The sequence below is a fragment of the Hyperolius riggenbachi genome, chromosome 7, assembly GCF_040937935.1.
Source record: "Hyperolius riggenbachi isolate aHypRig1 chromosome 7, aHypRig1.pri, whole genome shotgun sequence".
Taxonomy (NCBI): Eukaryota; Metazoa; Chordata; class Amphibia; order Anura; family Hyperoliidae; genus Hyperolius; species Hyperolius riggenbachi.
The window spans coordinates 158995062-159018070 of NC_090652.1; the positions used below are offsets into that span (position 1 = coordinate 158995062).

The 23009-nt window shown below is 42.5% G+C and overlaps 2 protein-coding genes across 3 annotated transcripts in view; one reads left to right on the forward strand and one right to left on the reverse strand.

Annotated features, from left to right (window-relative positions):
* The window catches only part of REXO5 (RNA exonuclease 5), a 104703-nt gene that overhangs the window by 61822 nt on the left and 19872 nt on the right, over positions 1–23009 (forward strand). The window contains exons 15-16 of one of the 2 annotated variants that reach the window (XM_068244804.1): positions 5626–5763; positions 11101–11193. In XM_068244804.1, coding sequence (XP_068100905.1) covers positions 5626–5763; positions 11101–11193 — 231 coding nt within the window. The remainder of the gene's footprint in view (positions 1–5625; positions 5764–11100; positions 11194–23009) is intronic. The other variant, XM_068244805.1, reaches the window with a different exon arrangement.
* DCUN1D3 (defective in cullin neddylation 1 domain containing 3) overlaps positions 4227–23009 on the reverse strand; it is a 176514-nt gene continuing 157731 nt past the window's right edge. The window contains exon 5 of the transcript XR_011022756.1: positions 4227–4246. The gene's annotated coding sequence lies outside the window, so the exon portion shown is untranslated. The remainder of the gene's footprint in view (positions 4247–23009) is intronic.

A 23009-nucleotide genomic window follows, 5' to 3' on the forward strand; every position in this document is an offset into this window, starting at 1 on the left:
CATTCAAGGTACATTTTCATAATTGTTCCGATCAGGTAGATTTTTCGAGGGGAGCTTATTGTATGAGCGGAGATCCCATATGGATCAAGTCATCCAAGTTTGATGACGTCATTCCTCCAATTGTTAAGAGAACTCTAAAGTTCAAAGCTTCAGGGGGAGTTCCCATCCTGAAAGATAACATGACATGGGACAAATGGGAACAGGTTTTGACCCAAGACGACCACACTTTGTTACAACGGTTAAACAAACAGAACACTAAGTTAGAGGTAAGATTTCACCATGATCCAGGTGATCTTAACGAGGTAGAATACAAAAATAAGCAGGTGAGTTCCAGTCTGACCTGATGGAAAAGGTTTCCGGCAATGTTCCAGGGACACTCGGACGGAGCCTCTGCAGTTCAAAATTTCTTCCTACACCCACTGGTCGTCGGGATGGGGATGACAACGTTGGGCATCATTATCCAGGTGAGGTTGTGTGTCAAATTACGCAAAACAAATTAGCCTGGTCAAGAGATTGGTGCCTCATAAACAATCTCATGAACCAATATTTCCAAATTAAGGGACATACAGGGTTACGGGTATAGGTTTAGTAGTACCTGGGATGGAGCTGATTGTATAAAGGCGCTCTTTTAGAAGGCACCTGGCACTGCTCCGTCGTGTAACAGACAAACAAGTTTCACTTTTCTGTGATCATGCAAGTTTGTGAGTGATACGCAAGTGATGCAAATGCTGAGAATGTGGTATAGAGGGACTTAGAAGTAGGGCCTCCCCAGAGAGCCTGGTTACAGGAAGACCAAGAGGTCTTGCCCTCTCTCCCAGGGATAACCGCCTAGAGCAGAGAAGTTGTGTGAGCACGAGCATCGAAAAATGAAACCAAGAAAAGAAACCAGGTACTGCTGGGTTCCGAAGCTGGGATCTGCAGATCAAGCCATTTTAGGGGGGATTGTTATAATTTAAGTAGGCCTCAGTTATTTGGACTGAGTTTTAGGTAAAAGGCTTGTTTGCAGAGTATACCTTTAAATAGAGGTTTTCGTGATGCAGGCAGAAGCATCTCAGTGTCTGCTTGAAGCAGATGATACAAGCAGATACTGAGAAGATATTCCTAGTCCAAGGTCTAAAGCTCAACACACACCATAAAATCTTGGTTGTACAGATTTACCAAATCTATGTAGTATAAGGGCCAACAGATTGAAAATACCTTGAATCATTGATTGTATAAGCTCTTATACTACATGTAAGTGGTAAGATTGAACAACCAAGATTGTATGGCGTGTGTTGAGCCTTAGGCCTATACTGCCCCAGACAAATGGACTACGGGAACAATCAACATGGACCATATTTATAAAACCTAACATTCCGGCAACTAGGGCAAAATATCTTATAGAATATTAATCGAGTAGGTGTGTGTCCTGACATCACACAGGATCTGAACCAATCATAGATGGTTTCGGATGGGGTCACATTTAACTCTTTCTGGTTCATATAAAACCCACAGCCGGAGTATGGAGTAGCACTCTTTTCTGTCTTGCTACCTGTCCCTGCTGGCTTAAACCTTTATATAATCCATTTCTGTTCTGATGTGATGTATGCTGTACATAGGTAGTCTAGAAGATGTAACGTAGTCTAGAAAGAAGATAACTGACTAACATTCAGGAGGAATGTTAGACAAGAGCTGTAATGCAACGGACTTAAACAGAAGAATTTGCTTTGCTAAGATATGACGAACTGTATCTGTATATCGGTGTAGTGAATAAACTCCTTGTATATTGAAGATGCCTGAGAACAGTCTATCTCCAATAATGCTTGCTGTGTTGAGAGTCAAGTTATCTCACAGTCTGTGAGGTGCAACTCGAAGTTGTTGGTGTCGAAGCAAGGAGGTGATTTATAACACTATGTAATCCATTGAATCTTCTTGAAGAAAGCACGCAGACTCCCACATTTTGCAGAACAGTGTTCACCATCCAACTTCAACAAAATGGCAAGCTATCATCAACTTGTATGGAACAAAAAGTTATCAAAAAATTGAAAATGCACTGCAGGCTACTGCAAGAAAATTGTGGCAATAGGTCTGTATATTTGCCTAAATACTGTGAAGCAATATTAAGGCACAGTACACAAATTAGGCTGAAGCAACATGGAGGCCAAAGTATCTACTGTAGCTAAAGTTAAGGTACTTTGAAGTCAAATAGAAACATAGTTCCTATATAAGAAGTCAGTCACTCTGTATCAAACATTGAGGATCTATATGAACATTATTTTGAAGCAAAACATTGGCAAATTACAATGTTTTTTAATATTCTGGTAATGTACTCAATTTTCTGTGAGGCAAATAAAGGCTCAGCTTTGGCAACTGGCATAGAACTCTGACAATCGTGAAAGACTGCCCCTGTGCACTATGCAGCCATGTACAGATTCTTTGAGATATTTATTTTGCAGAAGAGTGTATTGCGGTTGTTGCATAACATTCTATAAAGGAAAGTTTGTTACTGAAGCTATATACGCTAGCAGATTATTCTCTGTAGCCAGGATGATACTGGTGAGTTACATTATGGCAAAATAATCTTTGAGCCCATGTATGATGCTAATGCTGTATATCCATGCAGAATAATCTCTGTGTCTGATAAAAATTTGTATACAGGCTAGATAGTTCTCAGCTGAGGCTCTTTAAAGCCCATCCTCTCCTCTTGCCATGAAGTAATACACAGATTGTCTCTGCTCCCACCAAAATCCACCTTATGCACTTATCTGGACTCCTGAAGTTCTGGTGGTGACATCACACAGGGTCATCTACTCTATGATACCATTTGGAGGGAAGACATGGTTGTTGAAGCTACTAACCTTCCACAGTATATAGGTCACTATGGAGCCTCGTCCCCCTATGAGGCTCCATAGTGATGCATAAGGTGGATGTGATGATTGGAAGAAGTACAAAGGTTCCTGGGATGTGGTACTGGTTTTGGTGGGAAGGATCAAATCAGTGCTGATTGTAGTCACATTGACTCCGTGTGGCATTGTGTTGCATGGCTGTCTGAGTGAACAGTGGAGTTATGGGACCCTGGGGTTAAGGCCCCTTGTACAAAAGACAGATGTAGGCTTACGGTGTGGGAGCTACAATTTAAGGTTGCGTAAGGAGATTTAAGAGTTAGTTAGTTAGTTAGTTAGTTAGAAAAATTCATTTTTAACCTCCCGTTTTACTCTTCTAGAATTTTCCTTAGAGCTGCTGCACCTCTGTGCAGATGGTAGTTAGTGACTGAAATTTCTCCTGCTGTTCAGTAAACTGTTGCTAAGGTGTGCAGCTTTACCTAGTGCCTGATCCTATATGTTTCTGCGTCCTTCTGTGTCCCTGTGTCCATGCTTCCAGACCTGACAGTTTGCGGTCTGTGAACCTCATAGGATTGTGAAAAATGACCGCTTTTTCCAACTGCCAAGCAAGCAACATCTCCATGTATGCATATACTTCAGACAGTGGTGGGGGATGGCGAGCAGGGCCCGTCTGTGCGCGCGTGGGGGGTATGGGTTGTTAGTGGGCGTGGCCTACCGCCGTTTTTTGGCGGGCCTTTTTTACTAGTAACAATATAAATGATTGTACCCTAAACTATACAAACTGTACAGTTTAGGAGATTCGGATGAATACTAAAAACAATAAATATTGTAACAACATTTGTACAAATATTTATAATACATCACGTCAGAAGAGCGTTTGATGATGTGGATAGGCATAAAACATTTACCGGTATATAGTATCCTTTAAGAAACTAATTGGCGTGGAATATACTTAAAGATAAGATTGATTTAAGTAGAACTTTTCTTATAAAATATTACTATAGTGTTATTTCTTCAAGCATTCTGGCAGCATATCAAGATGATGCTTACCGATGCTCCCAGACTATGGCCAATACTGCCAAACTTCTGATGTGCTTTTTAGACATATCTTGGCATCAGCTTGGTTGGCGTTCTTCCAGGATGCTGCCAATCAATATATGTGGTTACATCAGTCTAATGACTGCTATCCCTGGAATTAAAAACATCCTAAGAACAATAAATAACATGGTGATGTGGTCAGAGATTGACTTGTATTGCCTGTGGATTGGAAATTATATGAAGAGCTTGATTTTTATTTAATGTTTGTTTTTGCACAATTGTATATACCTCCAAAGCAATTACCATAATGTACTCCACTTACCAGTCTATGAGATCAGCCTCTGCTTAAACACTACTATTCAAAGTCTACTGTAGATGGACTCAGTCTGGTGGTATGAATCAATATAAAATTGCAATTAGAAATTATGAGCATATATAATATGTCATAAGCTAAAACCCACACCCTGGTCCTTCCACCATCTTTCACCAAAAAGTGACGATCTCTGATTCTCCGTATCCAGAACTGTTTAAATTATTTATCCAACTCTTACAATGGTTTGCTTTAAGAAGGTAAAACTAATCTATCTTTTGTTATACATTTCAGTATCACCCTTTCACAAAGACATAACTGATACCTGTTATTCAGTACACGGGTGTATTGTGGGAGCCAAGTATCCCATGGGTGACCTAAGTGTGGGCGTAATCCTTTTTTATGACATATTTTTGTCGATAAATTCAATAAATCACATGCTATCTACAATGGTTGGTCAATGTTTTTGGATTTCTTAAAATGTTTTATAACAACAAAAACAAATTTTTGGAACAGGTTGGCACCAATTGCTGCAATAGCACAAATAACAATTGGCTATCTGTTAACACAGTTTAAGAGACTGTAAAGTCTAAAATGCACTTGGTGTGCATGTTGTAAAAAGTTATACTGACTTTGGTGGTCCTTTCAGTACAACTTTTCCTCGGAGACACTCCGTGTGGAGACGTCTGTCATTTAGCCCAGCCCCTTTTAGCTGAGTGCTGTTGTGCTTTTTTGTGGCACTCTGATACAGAGGATGCCATGGCGCTCGGCTGCTAGGAGGTGGGGCTAACTGACGGAAGTCGCCACAGAGAGGGTCTCAAATGAGGGCCACCGAAGTTAGTATAATTTTTTATAAGAATGGCATGCACGGCACCAGATGCATTTTAGACTTTGTAGTCTCTTTAAGGGTCACACATGTTAAAGTGTACCTGAGATATGGCCCCTTAAAAAATGTATACATAGTTGGGGCTTCCTCCAGCCTCTTGCAGCCTGATCGCTCCCTCGTCATCCTCAGTCGCCTTCTCCTTCATCCGCAACTGGCCCCCCAAAAATCCTCCAGTTGGGCCAGTCGGCGCATGCGCAGTCTGGCCAGGCATGCTCCCCCATCTCGCTCCCGTCGCTAGGAGTGTTCTGCGCCTGTGCAGTTGGCCCTGGACCAGAGAACTTTCCTGGGCCAATTGCGGAAGAATGGGGAGTCGGAAGAGGATGGTGTGGGAGAGATCAGGCCAAAGGGGGCTGGAGGAAGGCCCAGGTATGTATATTTAATTGCTGTGGCTTTATCTCACGGTCACTTTTTAAGCACCTAATCAGACTATTTTTAGTAAATTCAGGCCAAGTTTGACTTATGTACTGATGGAAGTAGTGACATCACATGACTCATATGTGTATAGGCTCATTAGCTTGATGTTTTATTTCTGTGTTCTGCATTCATAACATGTACACATTTCTTCCTAGGTTACATGTAAATATGCAGAGATGAGGACAATTGTTGCTGGACCCTTCAAAGGGCACCTTGGCCTTAAATCCATTAAGATGCATTTCCAGAGCTGTGGCCCTATCCACTCACTGTGCATTGTGTCAGTTGATGGTCAGGTAAGGCTTTCTCATGAGGGGACTTTGCAATCTCCCAAACACTGAAGAGGTTCCATCTCACCATTTAGCCTGCCACTGTTGGTACAGAGTTGGTCTTTCATATCATGTGAAAGCATGGTTCCTGTTTCTAGTAAAAACAAACTTTTCAGGGGATTCTACAAGTGATTTGCTAAATGCTGAAATGTTGGGAGATTTCTTCAACCATTCTAGCTTAGTTTCCATGCCGCTTACATTACTAAAGAGACACTTATCATTTGCAAAGAATTGTAGTGAAAAGTCACATTTAGTTCCAGTGTACATGTAGTTTAATAAAACAAACAGGAAAAGAGCCAACCAATTTTTACCAATACATATTTGTATAGCACTGACATTTGTTTCCTGCAATGCATTGCAAAGAACATCAAATCAGTACCCTCTGTGGGGCTCACAACCTAATGCCATTACTGCAGTCTAGGCCAGGCTTTGAGCTGATACAGTTACCTTAAAAGTAAAGCCTCGTACACATAATGAACCAATCACAGCAAAGGTCACCAATTGGGGTTGTCACTGTCGAGAATCTAGCGTGTGTACAGTTGCTCGATACGTCGCCAAAAGATAAGCTTCAGTAAACTTCTAAGTGATTGTGCCTACCTGTAGCTTTGCATCTATGTGTATGGACTTATAGTGGGCCTGACACTGTGGGGATAATGGTATTGTTTTCCTCTTCTCCATACCGGATTTCTTATTCATCTAGATGCCTCTATAGGTACTGACAGCCAGTGGAGAGAGTGAGAAATAAGAAAGGGCAGGCGCTGAGGAACTGGGCACTTGAGAGACACTGTAGCAATACGTTTCTATATTTGTACTGCAAATAAGATGAATTTTTGCCATATCATTTTAAATGCAAGGTATTTTTTTTTTTATTTCATCTCCACAAAATGCATTTGAAAAACTTAAACCTAATCTAATAATCACATCGGATTAAATATATATAACCTAAATATCTTTCCATTATACTTTCACAAATTGTCCTTGCAAAACAATAATCCGAAGTTACAGTTCCTTTTTGGCAGAAGTTTCAAGCCCTCCTGAACTTTCTGCCAGATTTTGAAGATGCAGAATTGAATTCTGAGGGGAGTCTGATAGGAGAGAGATCTGATGGCTGCCCATACACCACAGGCTGATTTCCAATCGATTTCAGCATGAAAACTTCCGGGAATTGGCTTTGTGACGCCCCCCCCTAATGTTAGATGTTCCCTCAGTACCTGGGCATGTAAATAATAGTAGTACATTACTACTACGCTGCCTCCAAATGTCCAGCTTCGCCCGAATGTCCATTGTACTTCTGTTTTAGCGCCCATGTGGCTGCTGGCCTTAAAGCACATGGGGCGCATGTGTGAAATCACACCTGCACCCCACATGCTATATGCTGGTAGTCATGTGGCAGAGACTTGGACATTCGGGGGCAGCAGACAGATGAAGTATTTACATGACTGGCACCGGGAGGGACAGCAGCCGGGGGTGTCATTGCAATATTGCACACAGATGGATGGTCGATTGGTCGCAAAATCGACAGATCTAATCTGCCACAGCAGGCACTTTCACAATAGAATGCAAAGAGCAATCATGGAGCATAATTGACAGATGTCCCTCCAGGTCAGGGATGATCAAACAATCCTGCAAAACTAGCCCGTGCTATTAATACCCCTGTGGGTTTATACGACTGAATGCAATCACACATTTATGTTGTGCTTTTCTTGTGACAGACTCAGTAGCCAGTAGCCGTGTTAGGGAGTCTAGCCCAAGGACTCCTTCCTGAATAGGTTCTTTGCTTACTGAACAGGAATAGCCTAGTTTCAAGCCCAGGAATCCCGTGTCAGAGGCAGTAGAGTTGTCGTGAACCTCAGATTTTGGTTTGCGAAAAAAGTTTGCGAACTTTTTGAACTGCCATAGAATTCAATGGGCAGGCGAACCTTCAAAACTACAAACACTAATTGTGGCCACTAAAGTGATGGAAAAGATGTTTCAAGGGGTCTAACACCTGTAGGGGGGCATGGCGGAGTGAGATACACGCCAAAAGTCCCAGGGGAAAATCCGGATTTTACGCACAGCAGGGTTTAAGGGCAGAAATCACATTTTATTGCTAAATTGGAGGCCTAAAGTGCTTTAAAACATCTTGCATATATATACATCAATCAGGTAGTGTAATTAGTGTACTGCTTCACACTGACAGACTAAACTCGTTGTGTAATGCACCGCAAACAGCTGTTTGTGTAGTGATGGCTGTGCTGGACTGGTGCGCACCATGGCAAGAGTGCAGACGATGGCGGTTTTCAAGCCCCTATGGTCGGGCTGAGGTAGCTCAAGGACAGAACAACAGTTTGCTGCTTTACCTCAGGTGGTCTTCCCATTGCCGTTTGTGCTTTTCCTCCAGGTGCCTTCGTAAGTCAGTTGTCCCTATGCGGGTCTTGGTCTTTCCATGACTCAATCTTTGATCGCAGATAGTACAGAAGGCAATGCTCTCATCTGAGGCAGACACACACAAAAAAAACCTCCACACCGCTGAGCCCTGGAACAATGGCACTTTGGTGGTGGCGTCAGCAGCTGACCGTGAAGAGCATGTTGGCTGGCTGTCCATAAGTGGCGATACATGCTGCCGGACACTGCCACCAGCTGTTTCTGATGATGACGAGCTTCCCCTGCTTCTTTCAGCAACTTGTCTCCTCCTACTCCTCTCTGACTCCCCCTCTGAACTGTCCCTCTGGTCATCTTGTCTATTAGGATCCCACGTGGCATCCATGGTAGTATCATCATCATCATCATCATTATAATCATCCTCCAAAGCTTCACTTATATCAGACACCTCCAAAACTGCACCAACAACAGGTACTTCATCCTCCTCCTCACACCTTATGTCCATACTGGCGCCTAACTCCGACATATGAGGTAACTCCTGCGAAGTGTCAAATGGGGTGGATGTGGTGCTAGTAGTAGCAGTGATGGCTGCGGAGGAAGATATGTCACGGCTCCGTGCGGAAGCTGAGGAAGATGAGGTATTCTGTGTTAAATAGTCAAGTACGTCCTGGCAATCTTGGGAGTTGATGGCACATGCCTTCTGAACACTGTACTTTGGTCCAGGACCGCACAAAATCATGCCACCTCAACCTCTAACAGACCTGCGGGGTGGCCTGCCTCTGGCTCTGCCTCTGCCTATTGTTTTGTCCATATTGGGGGAGAGGAAGTGAAAGGTATGCACTGACTAATACAATGTGTGGTTACACAGGTGCAGTGAAAAGGTGACTGCTGGTACAACGTGTGGTTACACAGGTGCAGTGAAAAGGTTGCAGCGACTGCTGGTACAACAATGTGTGTTTACACAGGTGCAGTGAAAAGGTTGCAGTGACTGCTGGTAGAACAATGTGCAGTCACAAAGGTGCAGTAAAATGAATGCACTGACTGCTGGTATATAATACAATGTGCGGTCAGTCACAGGTGCAGTTACAGGTATGCACGGACTGGTATTACACAATAAAATGTAGGGCTGTCACACACACAGGTGCAGTAAAAGGTATGCAGTGACTGCTGGTATATAATACAATGTGCAGTCAGTCACAGGTGCAGTTACAGGTATGCACGGACTGGTATTACACAATACAATGTGCAGCTGTCACACACAGGTGCAGTGAACAGTTATGCAGTGACTGGTATACTATATAACACTGCGTGCTGTCACGCACATGAACAGGTATGCACGGTTGGACTGGTATTACAAATGTGCAGCTGTCTGTCACACACACAGGTGCAGTGAAAAGGCAGGCAGTGAATGTGCTGGGCCTTGCACAGTATAGCAATTAGCAAGGGCCAGCTGCGACACACAGGGCTGTATAATGCAGTGTCAGTGGCACACAAAAAAAAAACTTCATAAGAACTTAGCTCTGAAAAGAGCTCTTTTTGTGGTGGTTTTCAACAACAAATATCAGCTAGGAGCAAGCTACAAGAGTCTAACTAAGCTTTCCGTATGTCTACAGCAGGTTCCTCTCCCTTCTTTAATTACTGCAGGCACACCGAGTGATATGACCGACGCCGCTGCCTTATATAAGGCTGGGGGGGGGGGGGGCTCCAGGAGGGAGTGCAGCCTGATTGGCTGTCATGTGTCTGCTGACTGTGATGTAGAGGGTCAAAGTTTAGCACAATGATGTAGTATAGGGGCGGGTTGAATTCGCCATAAAGTTCACGTTTTGTTGCGACCGCGAACCACCGATGTTTGCGCGAATATGTCCTGAACCATTCAGGACAACTCTAAGAGGCAGAGCCCTCAAAGGATACCCAATGTGACCTGATGAGGTATACATGGGTATGTACAGTGCCTAGCACACAAATAACTATGTTGTGTTCCTTTTTTTTCTTTCTCTGCCTGAAAGAGTTAAATATCAAATATGTAAGTGGCTGAAACAGTAGCTCGGAAACACAGAGGCGCTATTCGTGTTTTTACCGAGCTACGGTTTTTGTCCCCTATTCTATTGCCTAATGAAGCTGGCTGTGCCTGCGAAACGCATTGCATTTCTTGGGGTACTCTTAATAAATTCAATTGTTTGATTCAGATGGTTGTTCGTATCTGCTTTCCGGAGGTAAGTCCATCACTGCCTCCCTAGCAATTTTAAAGTTTTTATCACTTTTTATCCTGTTGGCGCCTCTGTTCTCTAGCAAACTCACTGATAAGAAATTCCAACTATAAAACACTTTCCTAGCAGTAAATGGCTTCTGAGATCAGGAAAGAGATAAAAAAGGGTCAATCGTTCAAAGATTTTAGCTCTGGAATACTTCAATGAATGTGTCAATCAGCAAAAACAATAAAACCGTTAAAACTTGAAAAGTAGATTTAAACATAAAATAAAACTGTGGAATATCTTAAAAAGTCATTTTTAGGAGAAGGAAGATGGGATACAATCATTTATTTCATTAGTTTATTTTCACCTCGGGTGTCCTTTAACTATTACACTATCCAGCAACCCTCATTATGATCAGATATAACTCCAGGCAAGGGTTGCAGACACTTGCCTTCTAATAGTAGACAATTATTGATAAACGGAGTCCCGTCAGTAGGGTTTATGATTTCTGATGATCTGTGATCTGCAAGTGGCTTTAGTAAGCCTGGCCATTGTGTACAAAGTGCGGTAACCAACAGCAGCCAGTCATATGTTATTGTAAGAAAAGCCATATAAGCTGGCTGCTGAATGCAGTGAAGTTTTGGATGAAAGCTCACTGGTTTAGAATAAAATCGTAACATTAATGTATTTATTAATTTGCTTGAACATACAATGCATGATATTTATACATCATTTTGTATTTTTCCTGCAGCCTTACGTGCATATTAAGTACAATGTCCTAGAGGCTGCTCAGCTTGCTGTGGAACATTTAAACAACACCTATGTTAGCGGCTGCTTTATTAAGGTAAGGTGTGAACAGCAGCAATGAATATAAATGGGCAATTCCTAAAGAAGGAAATACCAGAACTCATAGCATTAAAGTAACCCTTCCATTAATCATGAGGTCTTCTGGTCCAAACACATCAAAAAGTTGATTTCAGGTAAAAGTAAAATCCTGTCTGTAGAGAAGGAAGTATGTATAGTGGTGCTCGGAAAGCTTGCGAGTTCTTAAATATTTTATATTTTTATGAATGTGACCAGACACATCATCTGATTTTTTTAAACTAAGTCCTAAAAGTAGATTAAGTAAACCTAGTAAAACAGATTATATTTGGTTATTTATTTAATGAAAAAAAAAATCTGTCCGTTAACTCATTCTAAAGGTGCCCATACATCTAGCAATGCATGCGCAGATCGACCAAGATGTAGATCTCTCTCTGATCTAATGTGATCGGAGAGAGAGCTTTTGGCTGCCCCATACACCGCAGATGGATTTCAGCATGAAATCTTTCGGAAATCGTCCTTGTGATGCCGCCTCTGTCGCTGTCCCCCCCAAATGTTATTGTGCCTTCCTTGCATGTATTAAAATATCTCACGTGGATAGTCACATGGGGCGCGAATGTGGAAGCTTTGGGGGCTGGACACTAGTGGCAGCTATACAGGTAAGCTGTATGGGGTGGGGGAGCACATTAACATTTGGGGTGAGAGCGGCTGGGAGTTCCATTGCCTTTGTTCCCATATCGCACCAAGAAAACCACACCGGATCATTACATTCAACCGATTCTGGTTCGAAATCTGTTGATTCGTTAATCGGGCTTTCTTGTTGCTTCTCTGTTTCTTCTCCGTTTCGATAATAATTATCAAATCAGATGGTCAATCGTCCGTGACAGCAGATATATGGCCACCTTTAAAGAGAACCCTAGCTGATTGGGTTCAGACATTCATACTTGCCTAAGGAGAGCAAAGCCTCTGGATCCTAATGAGGCTTCCCCCACTGTCCCCGGTTGCCATTTTCATTCAGTACACACATGTGCCAACTCTCCAGCTTCTCTTCTGGCACAATCAATGACCATGCCTGCATAGTAGCAGTAGTACTGCACAGGTACTTCGCAGAGAGCAACTTATAATACCTGCCGCTAAGCAGCTTACAAACATCACATAGATATGATGTCATTTACTTTTTTAGTTTCAATAGATTTTTATTGAATAACCAATAAAAGAGATCATTACAGATACAATAATCCAACTGGTCAATTGGTGTTTTTTATGTTTACACGATACAAACAACCATCTAGTTGCGTCCTATATTGCACATCAAATATACAGTTCAATAGTGCGGGTTCAAGCTAGAATAAACAAGCAACATCATAGTGATATAAATTTCACATTATCGAAGAGACTTTTAGCTACCTAAAAACAATAAAAGGTGGTTCACTCCTAAACTGAAAACACCTTGATCATAAACGTATAAACCCAGGTACAAAATATTACCAAACTTAAATGCGCATTGATAAAGATGTTAATCGTCAAGACCTACCCAAACAAATGGTGGTCTTAGGACAGCACCAAATGAAGGCACCAGATGGTTATTATAACTAAGAAGAAAATAGGCGAGAAAGAGCCTGAAAGAAAGAAGAAGAAAAGGAGAGAAGAGGAAGAAGAAGAAAAGGACCTACCAGGGGCCAGAGCTCAGTTCCGCCGATTCATCAGGGGCGAGACAAAAACTCATAGGGTTCCAAGTGAGAGTGGAGGCAGCACATGGAAGTACTGAGAATACAGGGGTTCGCATACCTTTTCAAATCTAGCTACTGTGTCAGTATGGATAGCTAACATTTTTTCAAAGAACATTCCCTGCCCCAAACGGTGAAGTACCGATTGATATGAAAGGGTAGGAGTTCTCCATGAGGCAGCTATGACTTGCTTGGTTGCAGAAAAGTTATGTGTTATTAGCTTAAATTGCTTTGATGAAGATCCTTGCGGCTTGAACCCCAGTAAAGCTACCTCAGGGGACCTAGGAAAGGAGCTACCAGCAATTGAATAAATTAACTGATAAACTCTGTGCCAAAGTCTCCTTACCTTGAGGCATTTCCACCACACATGCAAATATGAGCCCTCCTGGGGACAGCCACGGAAACAACGTGCAGAGTTTTTATTATTAAACTTAGCCAACCTATTTGGTGTAAGATACCACCGAAACATTACCTTAATATTAGTCTCAATCACATTTGAGCAAATAGAAGATTTGTGCACATTGTGCCAAAGGACGTCTAAGTCCTCTTGTTCGAGGTTAAGGTTCATTTCTTGTTCCCATTTTTGTATATAAGAAGGTTTACTATTCTTAGGGGGGGCAACCAAGCAAGCATAAATGGAAGAAATCATACCCGGGGCAGTGGGATCCTGGTAGCATCTATGCTCAAAGGGGGTACGGATTAACAGGGAGTCTGCTCTCTTAGTTACGGTTTGTACAAAATGTTTTACTTGCAAATATGTGAAAATTTCAGATCCTGGCAAATTCCTATTCTCAGTTAACGTTTGAAATGGTTCAATACCCATATCTGTCACTAAATCGTATATTAAGGTAAGGTTAGCTTCTTTCCATTTAAGGAATGCTTTTATGTCGTTTTTGCCAGGAGGAAATAGAGGGTGCCCCACGATTGATGTTAAAGGTCGATGGGAAGACATTAGAGGGCTTCTTTTCCTTACATTATCCCAGACTTTAAGAGAGTGTAGGATAATCGGGTTAAGCAATTTTCCCCGAGCTTGAGGATCTACCCATAATAAATTAGAGAGTTGTAGTGGATAGCTGCTTTCCCGTTCCATAAGCACCCATTTAGGAGGATTATGAGACGTGTGCCATAGAGCAGCTTGAGCTACTTGCGCAGCTTGATAATATTTAGTAATGTTGGGGATCCCCAGCCCCCCTCCGATTTTAGCCTGTATAGTACTAGCTTTGCTATTCTGGGTTTGACGTTTCCCCAAACATAGGAATTGATTGCAACTTGTAGCTGAGCAAGAGTATTCTGGGGTATGTGGACCGGGAGAACTCTAAAATAGTATAGGAGTTTTGGGAGGATCACCATCTTTACAGCAGCTATCCTGCCTAACCATGATATGGAGTATTTCTTCCAACTTTCCAAGAGGAGTTTGATTTGATGTAAGAGGGGGGGATAATTTGCTTTAAAGGTATCGGAATAAAATCGTGTCAACGAAATACCTAAATATGGGAGTTTAAAGGGTTCCCACTGAAACTTAAAGCTCTCTTGCAATCTCCTAACAAGAGTGTCGTCCAAGGTAACGTTTAAAGCTTTTGACTTTTTATTGTTAATGCTGAGGCTTGAGAAGTCTTCAAATTGCGTTAGCAATATTGATAGGATGGGGAGAGAGATTAGGGGGTTAGATAAAGAGAGAATTACATCATCAGCATAAAGGTTAATTTTATGCTGCACCCCATTGATGTTTATACCTCCTATATCAGACTGATTTCTAATCATAGCTGCCAATGGCTCTATGGCCAAGGCAAACAGCAATGGAGACAACGGGCAACCCTGGCGAGTACCCCTTGAAATAAAAAAGCGCAAGGATTTAAAGCCGTTGTATTGGATTGCCTGAGGGCCAGAATACATAGCTTTGACCCAGGACAAGAAGTAATTTACTTTTTTATGATCCGATAACAAATTGATCAGATGGCATCAAACTTAAATGCAGTAATGTTCCATTTCTTTGTCTGGTGTCAAATTTTAAACTAGTGGCATGTGCTCTTTAAGGGTCATTTTTGCTTTATTGAATTCAGTGTGATAATATGATGTCATTTGTATCTACCAGCAGCTGCTTTGAACTGAAATATGCTATTTTAGTTGTTCTGTAATTACTGTTACGCATTTAAAGGGGGCCTGAACTTGGTGACGTATGGGGAGGCTACCATACTTATTTACTTTTAAAGTGGACCTGAACTCTTCCACACCCTGTATGTATTAAGAGTTTAGCCTGTTTAATTCCCCCTCATTTGTGTCTAATCACAAGTTGTAATTTGATATATCCCCTTGTGTCACATGACTGTCATGGCAGAGATGGCAGATAAGCACAGGATGTAATGTTGGGAATACAACGTTAGTTTTTTGGCAAATAGGTGACTCGATGGATAATTTCTGACAGGTGTGATCTGATTTCGATCAATTTTCTGATCAATTTTCTCATAGAAGTGAAGGGAAAATTGATCAGAAAAAACGATCAGAAAATAAATCTGCCCAAAAAACAAACAAAAAAACATATTGTGTATTCCCAGCATTAACAATATGTCTGCTTCCATGAATCAGGAAGTAGAAACAGTGCAGATTTATTTTAGGATTTGTATCAGCACTAACAAAGAAATTGTTTTGTTTAAAGATTATTATGCTGTACCTTTTGAACACCTTAAATTTACTAGAGAAAGGTCCGTACACACGCCGCACTGGAGGCAACGAGGGTCCGTCGTCACCTCCCTCTGGGTGGGCATTCCAGAAACAGCCGTATCAGTCCGCCGACAGACTGTACACACGCCGGACTGTCGCTGGAACGCCCACCCAGCGAGAGGTGAGGACGGACCCGTCGTTGCCTCCAGTCCGGCGTGTGTACTGACCTGAAGTCTCTGAGTTAGTACGCTTTAGATATCTTCAAATTAGGCATTTCCTATGCCTTGCTGGCCTCAGTAGAAGGGTTGATTACCCTTCTACTTTTGACAGACTTTGTGGTGAGGGGTTGGGGGGGGGGGGAGGGATACTATTTCTCTCCTCTATATGAACATGATGGTTGCACTGGCATCCTCCAAACCAAAGTATATCCTACAATGGGAGTCTGATTTGGGTATTGTTCTCGCCATCCCCTTGCCTTAAGGAAACTGCATTAAACCTCCCTGGCGGAAGTTTTTTTTTATTTATTTTTTTTTCCTGTAGCTAGCCTAGCGCTAGCTACATGATTCCCCCCTCCCTGCTCTCTCCCTCCCACCCTTCCAATCCCCACCGGCGTTAATAGGGCTTCCCCCGTCGCCATGGCGACGATCGGACTGACAGGGGGAGTCCCGATCCACCCCATAGTGCAGCCCTGTGGTGATTGGCCAGGCTGCGCAAGGGTTCTGCGGGGGGGGGGGGCCTCTTTCGCGGCGGATCGTCGGTGAGCAGCGGCGATCGGGAAAACAGGCAGCTAGCAAAGTGCTAGCTGCGTGTTTTAAAAATAAAATTATGCAAATCGGCCCACCAGGGCCTGAGCAATCCACCGTGTCGTTACTGGACGAGCTGAGTTCGTCCGTAATGCCCAGGTGGTTACATTTCTGACACGCTGGTATAACACTCCCTTGAAGCTGCACAGGATTTTCCCTTCTCACTCTCCATCTTGTTTTCGTGGTTGTGGTGGTATGGGAAGTCTTGTGCACATCTTCTGGGGTTGTGCAGAGGCTCAAGCCCTATGCTAGGTACACACGATACGATTATCTCGCAGATTTGCCTGCCAGATCAATTTTTTCCAACATGTCTGACCCGAATTTCGATCGATTTTCGTGATTTTGGGAAGTGAGAAGAAACCCCCTCAAACCTACAGAAGAGAACATATAATCTCCATAGACATAATTTCCTTGTCAGTAATTAAACCCAGGACTCTAGAGCTGCAAACCCAGACTGCTAACCAGTAATGTGCGTTCGCTAAGCATTGTTGATCGTTTCATGAAAGTTTGTTACAGATGGACACATTGACTTTAATGGCGCAGCTGGTAACAGACGTTCTTGAAACGTTCTGCTAACCATCAAATTGCTGAGCTATACTGCAAAAAAAAGTTATCGCTAGAGACAATGCAGAGTCTAAACTCCAATTTTTACATTTTGATGAATGGATTTCTGTACCTATGAATATTATAGTGTTTAACTAAAAATGCATCTCAATAACTTTACATTAAAAGACATGATGTCACTTTTTATAGCCAACAATTAAACTCTTAATTATGGGTGTAGCTGTAATAAAAATGACAAATGTAGTTATGACCTATTATTTATTACCAAGTATGAGCATAGTGCATACTACTTGGCTGACAGAATAAAATAGGGAACCAAGTAGGTCGGGCTAATGGAGGTATGCATGAGTCATGTGACATACTTGATATAAGGTCAAAAGAGAGTTTTTATTAGTACACTAATTACATAATACTCTAATCCTACATAATTCTGTTGGCTAGCACAGTGAAGAAATTCTTTTGCTACTAATAGTACACTATAATTATGCTCATTATTGATTTATAAAGTTCCAACATCTCCCACTGTGCAATACAAATAGATATCTTAACTACTTTAGAATTCAAAGGAAACCTCTTAAACTGCATACACACCTATCTCGGACTTGTTTTGCCAGGTCTCTGTAACGCATTTTATACCCTGATTGCATTCATAACCTTGTGCTATGTTGTATAACCGTTTGCCACCTCTCTGTCTGTCACCCCTTGTATCCCTATTTATTGTCCAGCGCTGCGTAATATGTTGGCACTTTATAAATGCAAATACATTCAGGAACCGATGCCCTTGGGCGACATCACTGGGCTGGCCTGTACAGACCTGCGTCAGCTGTGTAGTTGGCAGCATTTGCCCTACGCTGGTCGGGGCCTGTGTACTCATGCCTGACTATCGACTGAGGTGGCGTGTACGAAGCTTAAGAGGGATCTGGAAACTGTCATCTTCATCACATATAAAACAATTCCTTTTGTCTTTTGGTTTCAAATGAAAATCAGAACGCCCCCATGCATGCTGTGTTTGGGTTGGTGTGTCAAAAAATTAAGGATTTTGGTCACTTTGAGTGAAAATCTAAAATGTGTACAGCAGTCACCTAACGTCATTTGCCTCCCTCCCCTCCAGTGATTTGGTGGGATTGATCCCTCCCAACAGGCCACTGTTAAGGTCTGTACACACGCTAGATAAAAGTCAGTGCGCACAAGCCAGTGACGCCGCTCAAATGACTTTTCTCATCAAAAAGAAACCACAAGAAGTTTAAACAACATTGTCAACACATACCAATATTCCAGTGTTGTTTGAAACTGCATGTGCAGTTTGCAAGTGGAAAGTGACATTTCACACGACGTGCGCTTGCTTTGGAACAATGTCATTTGCACCACTTGTACACACTGGTAAGATAGCAGCCCATTAGTTGTCTGAGTTAATCCGTCATTTGGATCAGGCAGAATACCTAATATCAGTCGCTCGTCGTTGTTTAGCTACATTTTTACAATGATTATCTGAAAAAGCTCAATTTGTCTCTATTCGAACATTTCAAATGACCTTTATTATGTATGTACTTCCCCTCTCCATAAAACAGAACACATTGGCCTCAATTCTGGTAGGGTTTTCAAGTAAATTACCACATGTACAGTAATTTACCATATGAGGTAATGACATTTATCAATTCTGGTATGTTTTAATCATGTTTTTACCTCATGCGGTAAATTTGAGTCATGAATTACCGCATGCGTTATATTATGCGGTAATTCATGCAGGAAGATTTTACCGAAAATCGCTATTCTCATGAAAATTAGGGCGCATGCTGGCACATAATTTACCGATCAGTTTAACACCTGCCTGTACCTGGCGGTAAGTCAATTTGTATACATTCTGCAGTTTTTAGTGGAGTTTCTGTTGCGGTTTTAGTGTAGTTCCTATTCAGGCTGTGTAATAGAAAAAAAATAGTAGAAATAAAACTCCCAAATATTTACTGGATTTTTTTTTATAGGGGATGCCTATAAATATACTTGTCATAGGTTGCTACATAATCAAATACATCTTCCCCCCTCAAAAAAAATCTTCCAAAGACTATCCTAACTTATGGAAGACAAGTAGAGTAAACCCAAATTAAAAATACAAGATTTCAGTAATAAAATCTACTTTCTAAATTATAATAAATAGCAGCCTTTTTTCAGCTGCATGATGACAAATATAAAATATTTTACATTTATTGGAGGAACCTCTCCATTCCTTTCATATTGCCGGGACAGAATCCGGCAGACTGGTGGAGTAGGAGGTGTCCGGCAAAGGATGAATTGCTAATGGCTGCCACCTCTATAACCCTAGTTATGGAAAGAGAAGGGTGAAAAGCATGCACTGAAATGCTCTTTGTATGTGTCAGAGTGGTGCAACTAAATATTTGTAATAAAATTTTTTGGTTTGGGTCCGCTTTAAAGACAACTATTATTTATTTACTGCATGCTTACCCCAGAAATACCGTACTTTTTACTGCACTTTATGCATTTTCCGCATAAGTTACTGCATTTTTTGGAAATTTGGAAAAATCTTTCAGAATTGCTAAAAAAGAGGAAAATGCTGCATGAGGTATTTTACTTACAAAAAAAAAAAATATTTACTGCGCATAGCTACCAGAATTGAGGACATTGGGCTCTATTCACTAAGCATTACCACATTCAGTATCTGATGATTTTACCGATCACCTTCCCAAATTACAATTCACTAAACCTATTACCGCACTAAAATTACCAACTAGTGAGTTAAATTTGTGACTTGTGCAGTAAATTCCTCAGGAAATGTCAAGAAATTGCAATTTTAAAGATTAAACCGGGCAAAAGTGTTCAGTATTTTTCTCCAGCTCATAGCAGCCACTCACTGCTTCTCAAGCTGACTTGATGCGACAGGATATTGGGTGGGTCTTCACTCTCACAGAGCAGAGATAGGTGACATTTGTTGAGGCTTTTCTGCATCCCTTTAGATGTGAATATCTGTATTCTGGTATACAAAAAAGTTCCCCCTGGTGGCTGCAGCACATCTAAAGGGATGTCAGAGATGCACTGAACAGAAAACCCTGATTCATACACGCAACTCCTTGCCTCACCACTGACATGCTACATGGCTGGTAAGTGACGCTTACCGAGCAGGGCTTAGTGAATTGAGGTATATTTGTTCTGTAAATTACCAAACTATTGCCTCATGCAGAAGATCTTTAGTGAATTTGGAAAAAAGTGTAAAATACCAAATGTGGTATTTTACTGACCAAAATTATTTTACCAAACTGCCCTTAGTGAATAGAACCTACTGGGCGGCCAGGCGCTCAGCACTGTATCTGTACAGTTCTTGTTTCTAGATTACCCTACACGACATGTTAATGATCACTTCACCTGTCAGTTTTAAGAATAAGTGCTGTACAGATAACTAGTATGTACTCTGCAAAAGTATTTCAAACCGGCAATAGGCTTAAATTTAAAGTGATGGTCACTGCCAGCATCAGACACACACAGGCATATGGAGATGTGTTTGGCATTCTAGATGAGGAGAGTTCAGAGCTTTGTTTTGATTGGTGAGAATAAGCAGGGTTTGTAAGGTACTTCATATGTATGCTCATTTTCCTCATCATACCTGTGATGGGATTGGCCCTGCAGGGTTCAGATGGGAATAGATTACCTCTGTTACAACTACAATTCGGATAAATGCTGCTTCATGTGAACGCAGAATGCTCTGCCCAGTAGCAGGGCAGTCCCCCATAATCAGCTTAAAACATGCTGTTATGGGTCACTTTCTACAGACCAACTCATGATTATTTTTCAAATTGCTAGCTGTAGGTTTTTCTTCCCTTCAGCCACCAAATTAAGATGATCAGGACTGAATCTGATTAAGGACTAAACTCATGTTTGGCGCTTGCTCTTGTTCACATCCACAGTGACTACCTCCTTCCTTCTCTGTGTTAAAAATATATCCCTCATCTTCCCCTTTCTCACATGTGATCCAACTAAAATGTATGTGCACAACTCCATAGCACAACATCCTATCCTATCTTCAGAAATGTAACATCCTTCTCTGTGGTCTGCCAACAGTGCTGCCTCCCCAGACCTTACCAACCTTTCCTGCTGGACTCATTTACCTCTCCTCCTGCCACCAAACTTTATCTTACAAGGGCTTGTTTATTGATGAATTAGAAGAATTACATATGGGGTATTGTAATAGATATAGTTATAGTACAGTGGACACTTGGTGGAAGCGAACAGGTAAAGTATTTTCATGCGCGGGCACTGAGGGGCACATATAACATTTGGGAGGACAGGGGATTGTATCATAAGGCCAATTCCCGAAAGATTTCATGCTGATCGATCGAGAATCGGCCTGTGGCGATGTATGGGCAGATCTGGGGGCTCCTTAACAGTGATCTAAGACATTTAGGGACATTTTGACTCGTTTTTATTTTGACCTTGGATGCATTTGCACATATTTAGAGTAGGTTCACACTAGGGCTTCTGCTGAACCCATGCTTTCTTATAGGCCTGTTCACGAAATCTGTTTTCAATGGAAGCGGGTTGTCAGTTGTGTCACCGCAATGGCCATTTCCAACCCTGTTTGACTTTCACATAATGTGGATATGTTTCCATATATCTAATCTACCGGTATGTTCAGTTTGCGGACAGTATGAATGAACCAATTAAGCACTGAAGCGGTACAGTGTTTACGATATGCTACTCGCGTATCCCTAAAATTAGTTTAGCTGCTATAATTTATACCTTCTCCAAATCTACATCATTCTGAATGCTCTGTCATATGTTTGTCATTTATGTATGAACTAAGTGTTTATTTATTATTATATTTATTTAGTATTTATATAGCGCCAACATCTTCCGCAGCGCTGTACAGAGTATATAGTCTAGTCACTAACTGTCCCTCAGAGGAGCTCACAATCTAATCCCTACCATAGTCTTATGTCTATGTATGTATCATGTAGTGTACGTATTGTAGTCCAGGGCCAATTAACCACTTCCCGACCGCCTAACGCACAGGGGCGGCCGGGAAGTGGAGCCCTTAAGGACCAGCTCACCCACAGAGGCGGCGGTCCATTTAAGGGCATGGGCGGAGCGATCGCGTCATCCGTGACGCGATCCTCCGCCGGCGCCTGTCACCGCTCGCCCGCCGCAACATCCCGCCGGCTATACGGAAGCGCCGGCGGGATGTTAACCCCGCGATCGCCGCATACAAAGTGTATAATACACTTTGTAATGTTTACAAAGTGTATTATACAGGCTGCCTCCTGCCCTGGTGGTCCCAGTGTCCGAGGGACCACCAGGGCAGGCTGCAGCCACCCTAGTCTGCACCCAAGCACACTTATTTCTCCCCCCCCGCCCCAGATCGCCCACAGCACCCCTCAGACCCCCCCCCCCTGCCCACCCCCCAGACCCCTGTTTGCACCCAATCACCCCCCTAATCACCCATTAATCACTCCCTTTCACTATCTGTCAACGCTATTTTTTTTTTAATCTCCCCCCCCCCTGCCCACTGCCCCCTCCTGATCACCCCCCCACCCCTCAGATTCTCCCCAGACCCCCCCCCCCCCCCCTGTGTACTGTATGCATCTATCCCCCCTGATCACCTGTCAATCACCTGTCAATCACCCATCAATCACCCCCTAACCTGCCCCTTGCGGGCAATCTGATCACCCACCCACACCAATAGATCGCCCGCAGATCCGACATCAGATCACCACCCAAACGCAGTGTTTACATCTATTCTCTCCTCTAAACACCCACTAATTACCCATCAATCACCCATCAATCGCCCCCTATCACCACCTGTCACTGTTACCCATCAGATCAGACCCTAATCTGCCCCTTGCGGGCACCCAATCACCCGCCTACACGCTCAGATTGCCCTTAGACCCCCCCTTATCAATTCGCCAGTGCAATATTTACATCTGTTCTTCCCTGTAATAACCCACTGATCACCTGTCAATCACCCATCAATCACCCCCTGTCACTGCCACCCATCAATCAGCCCCTAACCTGCCCCTTGCGGGCAATCTGATCACCCACCCACACCAATAGATCGCCCGCAGATCCGACATCAGATCACCACC